The sequence below is a fragment of the Microtus pennsylvanicus genome, chromosome 2, assembly GCF_037038515.1.
Source record: "Microtus pennsylvanicus isolate mMicPen1 chromosome 2, mMicPen1.hap1, whole genome shotgun sequence".
In the NCBI taxonomy this organism is placed as follows: Eukaryota; Metazoa; Chordata; class Mammalia; order Rodentia; family Cricetidae; genus Microtus; species Microtus pennsylvanicus.
In genome coordinates, this window is record NC_134580.1 from 109,230,625 (window position 1) to 109,249,009 (window position 18,385).

The 18,385-nt window shown below is 41.2% G+C and overlaps 1 protein-coding gene across 2 annotated transcripts in view; it reads left to right on the plus strand.

The window, feature by feature from the left end:
• The window catches only part of Atrn (attractin), a 141,528-nt gene that overhangs the window by 51,192 nt on the left and 71,951 nt on the right, over positions 1–18,385 (plus strand). For both annotated transcript variants that reach the window (XM_075962200.1, XM_075962201.1), the window contains exons 9-14: positions 1,824–2,007; positions 2,977–3,131; positions 6,547–6,631; positions 12,399–12,619; positions 14,707–14,828; positions 15,572–15,710. In XM_075962200.1, the coding sequence (XP_075818315.1) occupies positions 1,824–2,007; positions 2,977–3,131; positions 6,547–6,631; positions 12,399–12,619; positions 14,707–14,828; positions 15,572–15,710 (906 nt within the window). The remainder of the gene's footprint in view (positions 1–1,823; positions 2,008–2,976; positions 3,132–6,546; positions 6,632–12,398; positions 12,620–14,706; positions 14,829–15,571; positions 15,711–18,385) is intronic.

An 18,385-nucleotide genomic window follows, 5' to 3' on the forward strand; every position in this document is an offset into this window, starting at 1 on the left:
GCAACCTTCTACTGCCAGGAGTTTCTCAGTTGTAGGAGGGGTTTTGGCAACTCCTCCCTGCTAGATTCTGGAGTTTTTAAATTTGCTTGGTTTTGTGTAGTTCCTGTGCAGGTAACCACAGCTGCTGTGAGTTCCGTGTGCAACAGCCATGTCATGCTCAAAGGACAGCATTTCACAGACGTTTTCTTTATCCTCAGGCTCTTACCTTCTTTCCAAGATGTTCCCTGAGTCTTGGGGCAGAGGTTGATACATACCCTTCTGCGCCTGAGCACTCCACCACTTATTCTCAGCACTTTGAACTAACCACTGCCCATTACAATAAGCTGAGCTGCTGCTGCTGCTTCTGCTTCTTCTGCTTCTTCTTCTTCTTCTTCTTCTTCTTCTTCTTCTTCTTCTTCTTCTTCTTCTTCTTCTTCTTCTTCTTCTTCTTCTTCTTCTTCTTCTTCTCCTCCTCCTCCTCCTCCTCCTCCTCCTCCTCCTCCTCCTCCTCCTCCTCCTCCCTCCTCCTCCTCCTCTTTCTTCTTTTTTTACGAGACAGGTTTCTTTGTAGGTTTTGAAGCCTGTCCTGGAAGTAGCTCTTATAGACCAGGCTGGCCTTGAACTCACAGAGATCCACTTGCCTCTGCCCGAGTGCTGGGATTAAAGGCGTGCGCCACCCCTACCCCCCAACCCCCACCCCCGGCATTAAGAAGCTTCTTTGACCACAGCTCAGAGTAGCACAGATTTCACTACATAAACACAACGATTATTCAGAGAGCATTTACAATATGACTTTAGAAAAACCAAATCTATATGTTCTCTTTAGTCTATGATTTCCTTAGCCATGAGTTTTGGTCATGCTTACTGTATCAGGCATGAATTCCCTCCTGTGGAGTAGCCCTCAAATCTAATTTTAGAGATTGGTGGTTACTCACCTTTGATGGTCTTGTCACTATTGCATCAGGGGGTACATCTTTGCTTTTCAAGTCAGTATTGTAGAATTCAGGGTCCAGCATTGGGTAAGACCATAAATAGCTTTTTCCCATCAGTAGCTTATACCTTACTGTAACAGCTAGCCAGCAAGGATGGCATTTCTTGGTCTGTTCAAGATTGGTTCTTCATATCCTACAACCAAAATATGCAGTGTCTTCAGCAGTAAGATTCTACCATGTAGTTATAGTGAGCAACCAAAAGCATGGCAATAGCCTATATTATTTCAGATACCTCTTAGAGTAGTAACCTGTAGGGAGGTAGCCTGTGACTGGCACTGAGATTTTGAGTTAACAAAAACCTTACAGGCTTTTATAAGGTTTCTCCATGTATCCTTAGTTTTCATTAACCCAGCTCTTGTTCCCCCTTTTTCCCACACCCCATTTTCCACTACTTAAACATTTGTCATCCAGTGCCCCTAACACCACTTCTTTCATATCACTGTGCTTTACTATGCTCTCTAATAATAATCCTTCTTCCTCCTCCTCCTTTTTTTAATTGTACTGGGGATTGAACCCAAGGTCCTTGTGTTAGACCAACACTGCCACTAAGGTATGTCCCCAGAACCTTTTCTTTTGAGATGAGGTCTCTTACTAAGGTGTTGTGGCAGGCCTTGAACTTGTCATCCACCTGCCTCATTTACCTAGTACCTGGGACTCTAGGCCTGCACTGCCCAGGCCTGGCTAGCTGCCCTTCATTATAAATAAGCTGAAAGTGTAGCCTGAACTTCCTTCTTTTGCTCTAACCTGTTTGGACTTTAAACTAATGTTTAAATAGTTTAAATTATTTAATGTTTAGTAAGAAGAGGAGACTGCAACATTGACTTCAACTGTTTTTTTTCTTTTCTTTTCCAGAAAAGAACACATGGAGTATACTGCATACCCAGGGAGCTCTTGTGCAAGGGGGCTATGGTCATAGCAGTGTTTATGATAACAGGACCAGGGCCCTGTATGTTCATGGTGGCTACAAGGCTTTCAGTGCCAATAAATACCGGCTTGCAGATGACCTCTACAGATACGATGTAGATACCCAGATGTGGTGGGTGCTTTTCCTAGAGCTTTCTCTTGGTGGCCTAGAGTCTGTCCAGCATTGTGTGTAACAAAGTTAGGAAATAAATACAGTAAAAAGTGCCTAGTATTTATTTTGTTTCTGTCTGTCAGCTTTTCTGTTGTTAGGATAGTTAGAAAGTACTTAGTGTTGTGGACCGATTCCAGTTCTCATCCACTGAATTCTACTATAGATTCCTCTCTCCAGAATTCTCAGAAGTAGAGTTGTGCTGATTTTATACAGACTTAAAAAGCATGTCCTTTCTTTTTTTCTTTTTGGTGTTGGGGAATCAAACCCAGGGCTTTACACATGAGTGGTCTGCACCATCATCAGTCAATATACTGTTTAACTTTGTCTTGAAGACCAAAGTGCCATTGTTGGGGTCCTTTGCTGGCTTTATCCTTTGAGACGTCAAACAGGATGAGCTCAGACCTGATAATTTCCCTCACTCTGAGCTGTAGTGCAGCCTGTACTTTAAGCAAATGTAAATAAATTTGAGTTGTGAAATAATTATAAAACATGGGTATCCACCTCTGTCCCCCCCCCCCCCGCTTACTGTCTCTCAACATGCACCAGAGACCATGCTGTGGGTGTAATTTTCATTGTCATGGAGACCACTGTCCTCAGTGACTGTGCACCTCTCAGCCTATACAATTGAAGGTCTGATCTCTAGCTTTTGCCTTACTAATAAAATATTAAGCATAAATTTTGATCTGTAATTTTACATAATTTTTACCTGGAAACTGGAATTATAGAGCCATAGGGTGTGAACATTTTAGGTCTCTTATAGTTTCCTAAAATTCTTACAGACTTTTATGAATTTTGTAAGTAAATGGCTTATATATAGGGGTTTTGCACATTTGATGCCGAAGTTATAAAGTTATACATGTAAATTGGCAGATAGATAAGTATTCTTCTAAAACTAACCTTGTATTTATTATTTCTAAATAAACTCAAAAGGACCATTCTTAAGGACAGCCGATTTTTCCGTTACTTGCATACAGCTGTGATAGTGAGTGGAACCATGCTGGTGTTTGGAGGGAACACACACAACGACACATCCATGAGCCATGGCGCCAAATGCTTCTCCTCGGACTTCATGGCCTATGACATTGGTAAGTTTTCCAAAGATGTTTTAGCTTCAGGCGTATTTTCTTTGCCTGTGAGCAGCATTGAGGATTGATGTTAAATAATTGCTCTATTTGGAAGAAGTCCAGTCAGGTAGTAGTAGTGGTGCACACCTTTAATCCCAGCACTTGGGATGCAGTAGATCTCTGAGTTGGAGGCCAGTCTGGTCAACAGATCAAATTCCGTAACAGCTAGAGCTACACAGAGATACCATGTCCTGAAAAACGTGAATGAAAAAAAAAATGAGTAAATAAAATTAAAAAATAAAGAAGTCCCAAGTAGTAGAATTATATTTATTTGAGTAAGGTTATACATTTTTTGAAAAGCATTACTTTACATTAAACTGCATTAAATTCTTTTTAAAATCATTTTTGTTAATTGCTTGGACTCTTTTTTTTTTTTTTTGGTTTTTCGAGACAGAGTTTCTCTGTGGTTTTGGAGCCTGTCCTGGAACTAGCTCTTGTAGACCAGGCTGGTCTCGAACTCACAGAGATCCGCCTGCCTCTGCCTCCCGAGTGCTGGGATTAAAGGCGTGCGCCACCACCGCCCGGCTGGACTCTTTTTTTTAAGACTGATTTAACTGGTATCTCCTTTCTTATAACTGCCTTACGTAGAAGTAGTGTGTAGTTGTAACCACAAGTGTCATGTTAAGTTTGATGAGGTATGCATTAGCTATGTGCCATTTTCTAGAAACCTGTCTTCACACATGCTTTTGATGTGGATGTATCTGTGACCAGAAGGGGGCAGTGTTGATTTATTCCTGGAAAATAAACATCTAATGTTCGTTTATATAAATACCATCAGATATTCTTTTGTTTTTGTTTTTGCTTTCGCCTGGAGCTTATTACATATTCAAGCTGATCTTGAACTCAGAGAGACACTCCTGCCCCTGCCTCCTGAGAGCTAAGATTAAAGGTGTGTACCACCACACCTGGTTAGATGTTCATTTTAAAAATTATTCTTACTGTGGCAAAATGCACATAATAACACTCACCACCTTAGCGTCATAAGTGGTTTAAGTGAGCTAAGTATATTCATGCTGTATCACCATCCGTCTGCATGCCCTTAAATAATAGTCCCTCTCTTCATCCTCACTCCAGCTTCTTGAAATCACATTCTTTTGATCGTCTCTGTGATTTTGACTAGTCTAGGTCAGGTGTTCATTTTTAAACATCTTGTTTATTTTTATTTTATATGTATGAGTATTTTGCCTACATGTATGTTAAGTACACTGTGTGTTCAGTGTCCATGGAGGCCAAAAGTAGGCATTGGGGTCTTTGGAACTGGAATTACAGATAGTTATGAGCTGAGATGTGGGTGCTGGAACTACACCCAAATCCTCTGGAGCTGCGCAGTGAGTGTTCTTAACTGCCAAGCCATCTTGCTAGCCCTAGGTCTTTGTTCTTTAATAGATATGGCTGTGCTAGACACTGAGCTTTTTTTTTTTAAAGATTCATTTATATATATATATATATATATATATATATATATATATGTGTGTGTGTGTGTGTGTGTGTTTGTGTGTGTGTGTATAGTGTTCTGACTGTATGTATGCCTGCATGCCAGAAGAAGTCATCAGATCTCATTATAGATGATTGTGAACCGCAGTGTTGCTGAGAATTTAATTAGGACCTCTGGAAGAACAGTCAGTGATCTTAACCTCTGAGCCATTTCTCCAGCCCGCCACTGGGCTTTTAAGTTGAGAATGATGGATACATTAAGTCAATTTTCCTTCAAGCTGAGGAAGCAGAGAAATGAGCAGGTGCTGGGAAGACAGAAATAATAGCCTTGAGCATGCTGTGGTGAAAGCTGCAGAGTGGTTGGAGGCTGTAAGGACAGAGGTCAAAAACTAATGAGTTAGAGGAAGGATCTCTGGGGGAGGAGACAAGAGGACCAGGGATCTTGCTATACTGTGATCCCAGAGAAAGAGGCAAGGTTGACTAGATAGGGTCTGTTCTCCCTGTGAGGAAGATAGGGTTGAGGTTTAGCAGGAAGGCTGTTGCTGTTGAAGCTGAGTGAAGGTGTGGCTGGATTGAGAGCCTGCATTTGTTGTCTTCAGAGTGGGACAGTGAACCTGAGCAGGTTCTGCAGTGGCAGTTGACGTGACCATCCACCAGAGAAACTGGAGCAAGAGCCATGCAGAGGGAAAATCAGGAGATCTGAGGGAACCAGGGAAAGACAAGGCATTACATAAGGTTTAATAGAATTGTTTTTATTTTCCACCTTTATTTTCCCATGGTTAAGATTAAACAATTCAGTATAGAGACAACTAGAAAACAGCTGTGAACCTGGCATGGTGGTGCACACTTTTAATTCCAATACTTGGGAGGCAGAGGCAGGTAGATTTCTGAGTTGGAGGCCAGCCTGGTCTACAGAGCAAATCCAGGACAGCTAGAGCTACACAGAGAAATCCCTGTCTTCAAAAACAAATAAAAATAAAAAATTTGTGAACCCTTGTGTTTTGCCAACTTAAGCTTCATTGACTATAAAATTGCCTTTCCCCCCTTTTCTGTGTGTGGAGACAAGATTTTACTCTGTTTGAAGTCTCAGAGTTGCTGTGTAGTTGTAATTGAGGCTCACCTTGAGCTCCTTATCCTCCTGTCTCCACCTCCCCTAGTGCTAGGATTAGAGGTGTGTACTTCATGCCCAGCATTAAACTTTATTTATTTGCTTATTTATTTTTGGTTTTTCAAGACAAGTTTCTCTGTATTGCCCTGGCTGTCCTAGAATCTGCTCTCTATACCAGGCTGGCCTCGAACTCACAGAGATCACCTACCGTGTCTTTCAAGTGCTGGGATTAACAGTGTGAGTCACCACTGCCCAGCTGCATTAAAAATTTTAAATTGGAAAATATCTTGGCGGGCTGGAGACGCACCTCAGCAGTAGGGTGCTTACTTGCCATACACATGGCCCAGGGTCTGAAAAAATTCAAGACTAAAGCAGACATTCTGGTGGGTAAAAAGGAAGACAGTAGAGTAGTGACAGTCACAGGGGTTGCTGTGGGAGTTACATACATTCACTGAAGTATCTCTGTGCAGTGCTTTTATTTCATGCCTTGAAATGCTGGTGCTGCTACTTCTGTTGTTGTCCTTTACACTTAATAGTATAACTAAACAGTAAGAAAAGCATATTTTATAAGGCTGTTTGCTGCCTTCTTTGTTCCTTTTCTTTCTGTCTTTTTTTTTTTGAGACAGAGTTTCTTTTTGTAGTTCTGACTGTCTGGAGCTCACTGTGCAGACAGGCTGGCTTGAACTCACAGAGATCCTCCTGCCTCTGCCTCCTGAGTGCAGGGATCAAAGGTTATGCCACCACACCTGGCCTGCATTCTTCTTTCCGAAGACTGTCAATTCCTGTTGACTGCAAATGACAATCTTTTCTGAAATGTGTTTTTCTTGCCCTTAGCTTGTGACCGATGGTCAGTGCTTCCCAGACCTGATCTCCACCATGATGTCAACAGATTTGGCCACTCAGCAGTCTTGCACAACAGGTAACTAGAAAGCTAAGGTTGTGTTACTGTCTTACATCTTATATTCTTTTTTATATCAATTTTCTAAAAGTTGTATCTGAATGGTAAGAGGTTTGGGGAGAAAAAAGGAGAGAGGTCAGTTTAAGTACAGGATATGGTAAAAGGAACAGGGCCAAAGAGATTGTGGAGACATAACGAGTTTCAAGTCTGCTCTGCGTCAAAGTGTGTGCTTAGGAACACCTTTCTGACCAGCAGAGCTCCTTGTCCATCTGCCCCAGGCAAGCTTAGTCTAGTCAGAGGACTGGGACTGTAGCCCAGTAGTAGATTTCTTACCTGGCAGAGTTCTGATCCCAGCACTGTGCCTTCCTCAGATGCAGCCTTTACCATAAAGGACACACAGAATGATCACTTTACTTGTTCACTTTAAAGTGAGCTTTAAAGGTTGAGAAACAAAATAGCCTGCTGATGTTAACTTTTCTCATTTTGCTGCTATTATTTATTGGAAGCCAGCAGAGACCTGCTCTGCTGACTTTCTTCCAGGGTTCGGTTAGGTTTCTTCGGCATAGCGAGAGGGATCTTAGGATGATTCTAATTTGAGGGAAAGGATCACATGTTTGTAGTTCCAGTCATATCTCTATTGTTCTGCTTTAATTCTAATTTTCTTGCCCTAATTGTCTATAATTTCTTAGCTCTTAATTTTCTGTCTCAATTCTAATTCCAATTCTCTATTACACACCTCTGTTTCAATTCATTTGTGTTCTAATTACTCTACATTCTTTTCTCTTCTTTTTCTTCATTTTTTTACATTCTTTATCCTTCTACATTCTTTTTTAAAAGATTTATTTATTATGTATATAGCATTCTGCCTGCATGTATGCCTGTACACCAGAAGAGGGCACCAGATCTCATCATAGATGGCTGTGAACCATCCTGTGACTGCTGGGAATTGAACTCAGGACCTCTGAAAGAGCAGCCAGTGCTCTTAGCCTCTAGCCATCTCTCCAGTGCCCCCCTTCTACATTCTTTACTCTTCCAATCTTATTTCTTCCACTGTTACAAATTTCCAAGGAATGTACACATCCTTTCATTAACAACTTGTTAGTAATAAAATATTACAAGGAAAATTCTCAGGGACACAGGCACTCTTTGACAATACATAGCAGACCTTATCAGCTAGTTGCAGGGATGGGGAGGTTCCGGTCATCTCTTAAGGTAGCCACTACAGGTTATAAAGGGAGAAAACTAAACCTTTGCTAGAGCTAAGAAAAAGGCAAAGAATATGTATATCATTTTATGTTTCTTAAGTGTGAGTAATAATACCTAGACATCGTTAGTCAGGTGCTGTTGCTCTCTTGAAGGACTGTGACATAACAAGGACAGACACCTGCCATACTGCCCCAATTCATCATGTATCTTTGAAGGACTTAGAGCTAGCAGAGCCAGACACGCGCACTTCCGCTCTGTGAAGTTCCTCCTGTGCTCTCTCCGCAAGGACCTCCATCTGGCCAAATCATCCTGTCAGGGGGTTAGTTAGAGAGAACAGGCTTCTAAGTTTTTTGTTTTTTTTAATTGCAGTATGAGACAAAAGGTTTGACTGTCTTTTTTTATATGCCGGTATACACAGTTTGGGGAAAAGTCATCCTACTAACAGAACACGGGAAAACTGTGCCCGATGTGAGGAACACACTGCAGGGAAGCATGCTACCACACAGGAGAATCTGCAGTTAGAGACAGCCCAGCCAGTCAAGGCACTGTGAATTTAACCTCCACAAGATATACAGATCTCTGGTGGGTTGACCTTCTAAATGCCAGCTGATCTACTGCATCACCATGCAGATCCCATGAATTATTATTGCTTTCTGCTTCCCCTTTTAAAGTTCAAAGTTTTATAAATCCTACCAGGTAGTGGTGACACACGCTTTTAATCCCAGTACTCAAGCAGAGGCAGGTGGATCTCTGTGAGTTTGAGGTTAGCCTGGTCTACAAAGTGATTTCCAGGACAGCTAGGGCTGTTACACAGAGAAACTCTATCTCGAAAACAAAGTGAAAGTCAAAGTTAAATAAACCCTAAAACTATTTAAATACTGTAATGTTTATATATTAGCTTAGGTTTTCAAATTTTTGGTTAAATTACTTGTATTAGGAAAAATACAAAAATGATATTCTGGAATTGGGAAGAATTGACCATTTAGAAGCTAGATATTGGGAAAAGGTGATATATTTAATCACATGATTAGTTAATGTTTTATAAGTATTTAGGGTTTTGTGGCAAGGCCATTCTATGTATAGATACTAAAGTGGTAGTATTTTTAAATTACTATCTTGTTAACTTGAGTGTTATCTTGAATTGCAGTCTGATTGTTTCCCTCAGAAAAGGTCCTAAGTTCCTCTTGAGGTTTTCACCTGGCAGGCAAAAACCTACCACCTGGCCTTGCTGGTGGCTGGCTGTCTTCTCTCTTCATATGTGTGTTCTTGGTGCTCTCCTAGCACAGGGTTAGGCACATTGTGGTCATTTTGCTAGGTGCAAGTATACTAATATATATCTAATTAATAATATCAAATGAGTGAAGCTTCTGTTAAAATAGATGTAAGTTTTACACAAACTTGGAGAAGTTGACAGTTTGTCATAAATGTGTAGTTTAGCCATGAATCAAAATCAGGAATAGCTCTCTGGATTACAGTGTTTTATTTTGTGTAATTCTTGTGGTGTGTTGAATTTCAGGCAGGATTGAAAGAGGTGGGGAATGGTAGAAGGTCATGGTTGCAGTTTAACTGTATAAAATAATTTGCTGAAGGAGAAACTTTGATCTCTTGGTATCATTTAGCAAGCAGAACTTGATCACCCATGTCTGACTTAATTGTTCTAGTTGTATTTTAAGAGAGGTCGAAGGAGAGAAGGCTGTGAGACTGTGAGGCTTCTAAGTGAGAGGCAGCATTTATCCTAGTTGCCTTCTCCAAGCCTCTTGGAAGCCCCCCCCCCCCAGCTGTACCGTGATCTAAGGTATTCACCAGCTGTGCTCAGGTGAAGCTGCTGGTTTATTAACTGAACCCACTTGATTCATGGCAGACTCAGGAGCCAGTAGCGAGGTCAAAAACGAATCCTAGAGTTTTTCTTTTTGGTTATCGTCTGGTTTTCGGATATTGTAATGAATACAGAGCCACACAATCACCATGCTTTGTTTGGTCCTTTGTTGATTTGGAGATAAAAGTTGAAGACCAGTGCAGTGAGTTACCAGATTCTTCATTGTGGATTAGTATTAAACTTGCTTGGCGATCTAGGACATGAGAATTGGGAGAGCTCCTTGCCTATTGCAGTCCAGAGGTAACAGAGGAGGTTTCTTTTGAAGGGCAAATGTCATTATGAACTTGAATTTAAAGATATTTGATGTATTTCATTTCATTCTAGTGTAGTTCTTAACTCTAGCTAATGACCATCTTTTCGTAGTAACACTTGAGTCTGACAACCCTGGTATGTCTCTACTGTACATGTTACAAATGCATTGTAAGTATTTCTTGACCTAGACATGAAATTAGATTTTTCTCTAGGAAAGTCTAGTTTGGGAAGGAATGAAAGGGAGTAGGGAAATGGTAGGGCATTGTTTTGTTTTGTTTGTTTAGCTCAGGGAAGAACATCTAATTCAGACATATTCTGCTTTTCTAAGAGTGAGTTTTAAGCACACAATCTAAGGCCTAGTCTTTTCCATTGTCACTAAATTGGTCTTTTAAGAATACAGGTTGGTCAAGCAGGGTAGCTCATGCCTATCATCCCAGCACGCAGGTGTCTGAGATAAGAGGAATTCTTTGAGGTTGAAAGTCCTAAGATTTAGGCCAGTCTAGGCTATAGAGTTCTAGGTGAGACCCTATCTCTATCAAGCAAAAGCAAGTTAAAGAAATATTGTGTGTCTTGTTTTTGTAAAGGGGAATAGATTATGTGTGTGTCAGACCCTTTTTTCTCCAAAAAGATAAATGGCTACATAATCTATATATTTTTCTCTGCGTTGCTCACTCCTCCACCATCCATACACCCAACAATATAAACTGAAGATCACTCGGTGGCACTGTATCTATGTGATTTCTAGAAAAATGACTTAAGGCTTAAAAGCATAAATGTGTAGCTTTGTTTTCAATAGTTGCCAGAATCCCTTATGTGGATTTCTACAATCTTACATGCCCAGCAGCAGTGTATGAGTTAGCCTATTGCCCTGAATTCTCATCAATTCAAATATTATATAACATTTGTTACTTTTTTCTTTGCCAGTTTGATAGGTTACAAATAGCCCAACAATGTGCTTCTAATTTGCATTTCTCTGTGACTAAAATAAATTTTTTCTTCATATGCATAATGACATCTGCATTAATTTTTCCTGCGTACTAATTGAAGTATCTAACCCACGGAATTCCTTTAGTCTTTTATGGACCTTGACTCAGGCAACCCCAGGACTCATGGCTTCCATACAAAAAGGAATCTCAGGACTAGCCAGTATGTTGCACAGTCGGACTGTTCAGAGATTTAAAAGGAAAGTGCTCAGGGCAAGAATAAAGCTGAGTACAGCTTCTAGACAAAGAGCCACACTTCAGACTGCATATAGGTTTCGGGATTTTATTGTACAGCATGTTTCTATGGGACCCTCCGTCTGTTCTCTCTGATAACTGAGGTTAGAGGTGGCACTGGAGATGCATTAGATGGCATTACAGACTGGCAAGATAAAATCAAGCACTGTTAGAGGTTTAGGACTTGGTTTTTCTTTAAATGGGGCTTCTTGTAAGATTCCTAGAAAATCCTATGCTTATATCAAGGAATAGGGAAAGACATTAAGCAGTTATTCATTGGCATAGAATTCTTGCTTTCTCAGTTGGCTAAAGTCTTCAGAACTATTTTTCCTATCTATAATTTTCTCTCACTCTCTATTCTCTTTATTTTTTTGTGTATGTGTGTGTAATCGTGTGTGCATGTGGGTCCCCACAGGGGAAAGAAGAAGGAGATAGGTCTCCTGAAACTTAGAGTTGTAGATGTTTGTGAGCTACCTGTTGTGGGTGCTAGGAACCAAACTCTGTCGCTCTTAATTGCTGAGTCAGCTCCAGCCCCCAGAATCTTATCTTTTCCTACTAATAGAAGATGCCATTTCAGCTCCAGGGACTATAACACCTTCTTCTGACCTCAGTGGACATCCATCTGCATGGACACACACACATATACATATAATTATGTCTGCACATTGGCAGGTAGATTATTGAAACTATTCTGAGTGACCACAAACCAGGATGGAAGATGAAATTTGACAGAATGGATGATAGTAATGGTTTTTGAGGCTTTGAAATAATTTCTTAGAGCACTTAAAATTATTTATTTATTTATAATGTGGGTGGCAGCATGTGAGTGGTGTAGCACACATATGGAAGTCAGAGGTCAACTTAGTGAAGTCACTTCTTTCCTTCCACCTTTATATGGTTTCAGGGATTGAACTCAGATTGTCCAATTCAGTGGCAAGTACTTAACCTGCTGAACCATTTCACTGGTCTTCTCAGAGGACTTTTAATACTTACAAGTTTTCTAAAGACTGACAGTCAAAAGTTTAAGACAGGTATATAAAGATCCTAGCATGTGGGAGGCAGAAGCAGGAAGATGGTCCCAATGAAAGGGCCAGTCGAGTCTATGAAAGTTCTAGACTAGCAAGGGCTACACAGTGAAACCTGTCTCAAAAATTTCAAAGCCAACAACCCCAAGCAGCCCTATATCATATATGTGTTGTGTGTGTTCTCAGTAAATTCCTTCTCTCTTTCCTCTCAGTACCATGTACGTGTTTGGCGGCTTCAACAGCCTCCTCCTCAGTGATGTCTTAGTCTTCACCTCGGAGCAGTGTGACGCCCACCGCAGTGAGGCAGCTTGTGTAGCAGCAGGACCTGGGATCCGGTGTCTGTGGGACACACAGTCGTCTCAATGTACCTCCTGGGAGTTGGCAACTGAAGAACAAGCAGAAAAGTTAAAATCAGAGTGTTTTTCCAAAAGAAGTATGTTTTTTTCTACTTAGAATTTATTTTTTTTTCTTTCTTTTTTTTTTTCTACTTAGAATTTAAAGATCTAATTTTATCTGACTTGTGAAGGAACTTAATATCCATACACTTTTATGTTCACCTTACTCTCTGGTTATTTCTTATTAATGAATCTTGCGACTCCTGGAAGCTGTTAGCAGGTTATAAAGCTTTCCAACGTTACACAGGCTTTGTGTAACAATTCCAGGACTGAAGTCTTGCTTTCTGGTGGAATTTTGGTTTGGTTTTGGGTTTTTGAAACAGGGTCTTGTTCTATAGCTCAAACTAGCCTCAAATTTCTTGTGATCTTCCTTCCTCAGCCTCCTGGATGCTGGGATAATAGGCATGTACCAGCAGACCTACCTGTGAAAATTCTGATGATGGAAATGTTACACACTTTCTTTGTTCAGTGTAGTAGCCACTAGCCAGGTATAGTAGCACATGCCTATAATCCAAATACTCAAGAGGCTGAGACAAAAGCCAAAACCATCAACAATAAAAGAACTGTATGTGGCTATTGGCTGATTGTTGATGAAGGTCTAATGTTAAGGATAAGAATGGGGATCACGTACAGCAAATTGTTCTGGTAGAACAGTGGCAGAGCTGCTGTCCTCACTAGGTATTTCCAGCCCCTTTAGCTGGATACAGCAATACAGAATGACAGATGCACTAAGGTCCCTGCTTCGCTAGCCCCTGAGCTGGTCTTGTTATTTTTGCCTCTTCCCTACTTTGCTTAGTGGTTTCCTCAAGCACTACTTCACCAAATCAGTGAAGTAACATGTATAAAAATCCTTGGAAAAATAGAAAGAGTGCCTCCAAGATAGTTTGTATCAATCAATTTAAAGTATGAGACTATATTACTTACCTAGTAAGACACAGGCAGGTGCTGGAGTTAACATGAGAGTTATATTGGATAGACCGCCTTTGTTTTCCTGTTATGTGCCAAATAAAGTTGTGCAACAGGATGAGACCATTCTGTTGATTGGAATTTTGGTTCATTGATAGAAAACAGATTACCAGAACCTGTTAGGAATTCTAACTTTCCCAAAACAGAATCAGTAGAATAACCAATTTTAAAAATTCAACTTAAATGTTAGTGTATTGGAAATATATTTCTTAGGTGGTTCACATGAGCCCATTAGTTATGTCTCACTTTCTGGGTATACCTAATCCTGTTGTAATGATCTTGGCAGGAAAAACAGCCTAAGATAGAAACTTACCAGGAGAGTTTCTGTGACATTAGGCCAATGGCCTCTCTTCCTGCTTGTTGGTGTCATGTCTCTGAGATGGTTTAGCATGTGGGGCATCATGGCTTTGTAGCTTCTCATTTGGGGATTAGTGGGAATTATGTCAGGTCTATAAAGGTGGAAGTTCTGAAACCCACAGTCTTGAATTCACGTGTGTATAGAGTACAATTAGCAAGTGTTTCCTGTGGGGTTCTTGGGCACTGGATATGCCTGCACCCAGATGTGCCTTGTGTTTGTAGCTAGGAAGAATGTCTTGGTCTCTTGTATTACTTTCCTTGGCTTCTGGGCAGCTTGTCATGTTAATTCTATTGCTAGTTAATATTTGTCCTGAGAAGAAAAGAGCTTTCAAAGCCGGGCGGTGGTGGCGCACGCCTTTAATCCCAGCACTCTGGAGGCAGAGGCAGGAGGATCTCTGGGAGTTCGAGGCCAGCCTGGTCTACAAGAGCTAGTTCCAGGACAGGCTCCAAAGCTACAGAGAAACCCTGTCTCGAAAAACCAAAAAAAAAAAAAAAAAAAAAAAAAAAAAAGAAAAGAGCATTCAAAGCCCAGATCTTCCATTATATCTTAGCATTGCTACAAAAGTAATTAACAGACCTTTGCTTTTTACTTTCTGTGCACTTTTCAGGGGGATAGTTAGAAAATAGTACTTTTCAGATTGTCTGCTTATATCTGTTTTATTTTAACCTGAACATGGCAATGTTTTTTTCCTTCCAGTTTGACCCTACATTTGCTTCCCAACTATTGCTAGGAGCTTTTCTGTCTTATATTCTGCTCAACAGAGACGGTCACATAGTTGACGAGGTTTTCTTTTCTCCATAGCCCCTGACCATGACAGATGTGACCAGCACACAGATTGTTACAGCTGCACAGCCAATACCAATGACTGCCACTGGTGCAATGATCACTGTGTCCCTATGAACCACAGCTGCACAGAAGGCCAGGTCAGAAACTGTTTTTCAAGGATTTTAGAGGACAGAAAAAGGTGCTTGTTGAGTTTGGGTACAGTGTAAATAACGAGCAGATTTATTTTTAAAATGGGATGTAGATTTGAATTTTACTATTGCTCAGGTTTTCTTTAAGGAAGGGATGCTATATACATTCTGATTCCAACGGTCCTCCAGCTACTGAGGTTTGTGTGTAGTATTCAGAAAAAGGGTTTTACAAAATGTCTTTGTCTTATATCTTGACTCAGCATTACATCTGTGCTCACCATCGGTGACTTTAAATTTAGGTGATAATAGGCTAAAGAAGATAAGTGACCCAGCTTTTATTGTCTTTGATGATTCATGACATGTTTTTTCCTAGTTTAATGCAGTTCATAAAATACAAACTTGAGACTGCTGCTGTGGGTGGGGGTTGGGGGAGCACTGAAAAACTTGCACATTTTACAGGTAAATGTTGAATGAGGTGTGGTGGTGAAGGTGGGCTACCTTGCCAGCTAAAGGCATGGTAGTGAGAATGCACTATGGTGTTCCCACTACAGTACCACTTCCTGTTCATTCTACTTAATTCTGTCTGTCTGTGTCCCTCCCTCCCTCCCTCCCTCCCTCCCTCCCTCCCTCCCTCCCTCCCTCTGTATCCATGGTTACCGTCCTCGGTTATGTTACTGTCTTTAGGACCCTATTAGTCCTCACCAAGTTCTTTGTGTGAATATAAACGAAAGTGCTTCTCCACTGTGTTCTAGCTCTCCATTTCCAAGTATGACAATTGCCCCAAGGATAACCCCATGTACTACTGCAATAAGAAAACAAGCTGCAGGAGCTGTGCCCTAGACCAGAACTGCCAGTGGGAGCCCCGGAATCAGGAGTGCATCGCCCTGCCTGGTAGGTAGGCCTTGCGCTGGGATACCCTCAGTGAGGGGTTAGGGTGAACCTAGGAAAGAGAGGCATATTCTGTCTATTTAGCTCTCTTACTGTTTAGAGGAATTATGTTGTATTTGTTTTTAACTTAAATACAGTTTTCATATACTTATTCTGCTGGCCTTTGAAATAAATGGAAGCATCATCTGTTCCGAGAATTGGTCGGTGGCTGAGATCAATATCACACACGGTGCCCCACTGACCCTCCTTAAGCTGTGATAACTCAGCAGCAGTCAGGGCCCTATAAGGAATCACTTCCTGACAGTTCAGTGAGGAGGGATTTCTATATCAGTCCCCTCTCCTGATGTGACCTTCATTCCTGACTATTTCAGCTGAGATTCGGGGTGACAATTTTAGGTACTAAGAGCAGCTAGCCCTGACTAAACCTCTGTGATGTATTTGATTCATCAGGATACCCTGGAAGGGGGGCTCCTATGGCTTTCCAACATCTGAGGCTTGATTAAGGCTATGGATATGGACTCTTTGAAAGGATTTTATTTAGTTTGCCCAATGACTTTATTTTAATCCATGTTCTGTTGCTGTTGCTGTGAAGAGACACCATTACCAAGGCAACTCTTATGAAAGGAAACATTAAATTGGGGGCTATAATTTCAGAGGCTGTTATCATGGCAGAAGCCTGGCAGCACACAGACGCGTGCTGGAGTGATAGCAGAGCGTGATAGGGAGAGTGATAGAGATGGGACCTGGCGTGGGCTTTTGAAAGTTCAGAGTCTACCCCCAGTGAAATACCTCCTCTAACAAGCCCACAGCTATTCCTGCAAGGCTATACCTCCAGCCTTCTCTAATAGTGCCGTTCCCTGATGTAAGCATTCACATACACGAGCCTAAGAGGGTCATTCTTATTCAAACCACTGCAGGCTTTTTGTCCATTTTGTTCTGTGTATCACACTTTAATGTCCAATAGAATACTTAGGCACCTGTTAAAAAGCTTGTTCTAATTCAGTCCTTGAAAGCCTGTAATTTTGTCTTACTGCTGGTACCACATTCTTTTTTTCCCCACTTTATTTTTTAAAAAGAAAACAAACTGTCTTTTTTCATTTTACATACCAATCCCAATTCCCACTCTTTCCTCCCATCCCTTCCTTCCCCCTCCCCCATCCACTCCTCAGAGAGGGTAAGGCACATTGCTTTGGTGAAGGTCCAAGGCCCTCCCCAAACATTTAACTAATTTATTTATTTTTATTTTATGTGCATTGGTGCTCTGCCTGCATATATATCTGTTTGTGTGAGGGTGTCTGTTTGAGGGTGTCAGATCTTGGAGTTACAGGCAGCTGTCAGCTGCCATGTTGGAGCTAGGAATTGAGCCCAGGTCTTCTGGAAGAGCAGCCAGTGCTCTTAACCTCCAAGCCATCTCTCCAGCCCCTGGTACCACATTCTTAGGAGCCAGTTTATCTGCTCTTAGATTATATCTTTCCACAGGCCTCTCGTGGATCCCAGTGGCTCTTCTGGTTAGTGAGCATTGTTCGTGTCTCCAACAGTGTGCTCTGGCTCGGAGGAAGTCTCTTGCTTGTTCACTTTTGCGCAAATGTTCAGGAGCAACCATGCTTTCATGCTACACTTTATGTAGTTCAGCACAATCACAGAGGAGACTGCAGACTTTCTTTGTGTACCATATTACTTTGAAGTTTTCCTAAACCAATCTCCCTCTTCACCTTGTGTTTGATATGCTGGTGCAGTTGCTTATACCTTCTGTCTACAGGGTAGCATTTGGAAACTTAAAGCCATCCATTCTCAATTCAATTCCATTTATAGTTTACTTTTTCCTGCATATGTACATCTTCGCACAGATAAGTATACACATGTGAGCATTGGAGGCCAGAGGTTAACTTCCGTATATTTCTCTGTCACTTGCCCACATTCAGTTGTTTTGAGACAGGGCCCTTCACTAAGTGTGGAGCCCACTGATTATCTAGAAGGCTGACTCGAAAGCCTCAGGAGCCTCCTACGTTTAGCCCTCAGCTGAGATTACAAGCAAACAAAATCATGCTTGACTTTTTATGTTGGTCCTGGGGATCTGAACTAGGTCCTTAGACTTGGTACAAGTATTTTACCCACTGAACCATTTCCTAAGCCCCATTTGCAGTTTTCTGCCCCATCTTTCCATATTTATTTATATATTTTTCATTCAAGATTTTAGTTTACTTCTCCATTTTCTTCAAAAGGAGTTACACCAATCTCTAACCATGCACCAAAGAATTCGCCTTCAGGATGTAGGAGTATTGACTAGAGTATGCTTCCTGAGAGTCAGGAAATGTGACTGGTGAACCTTTTTTAAAAGGTCTTTTTATTCTGGGGCTGGAGAGAAGACTCAGCAGTTAAGAGTGCATACTGATCTTCCAGAGGACCCAAAGTTGGTCTCCAGTGTCCATGCTGGACAGTTCACAACCTCTTGTAATATTAGTTTGCCCTCTTACGGCCTCTGTGAGCACTACAGTCACATGTACAAACCCACACTTGAGTTGCATATATACACATAATTTAAAAAAGAAATAATTTAGGGGCTGGAGAGATGGCTCAGCAGTTAAGAGCATTGCCTGCTCTTTCAAAGGTCCTGAGTTCAATTCCCAGCAACCACATGGTGACTCACAACCATCTGTAATGAGGCCTGGTGCCCTCTT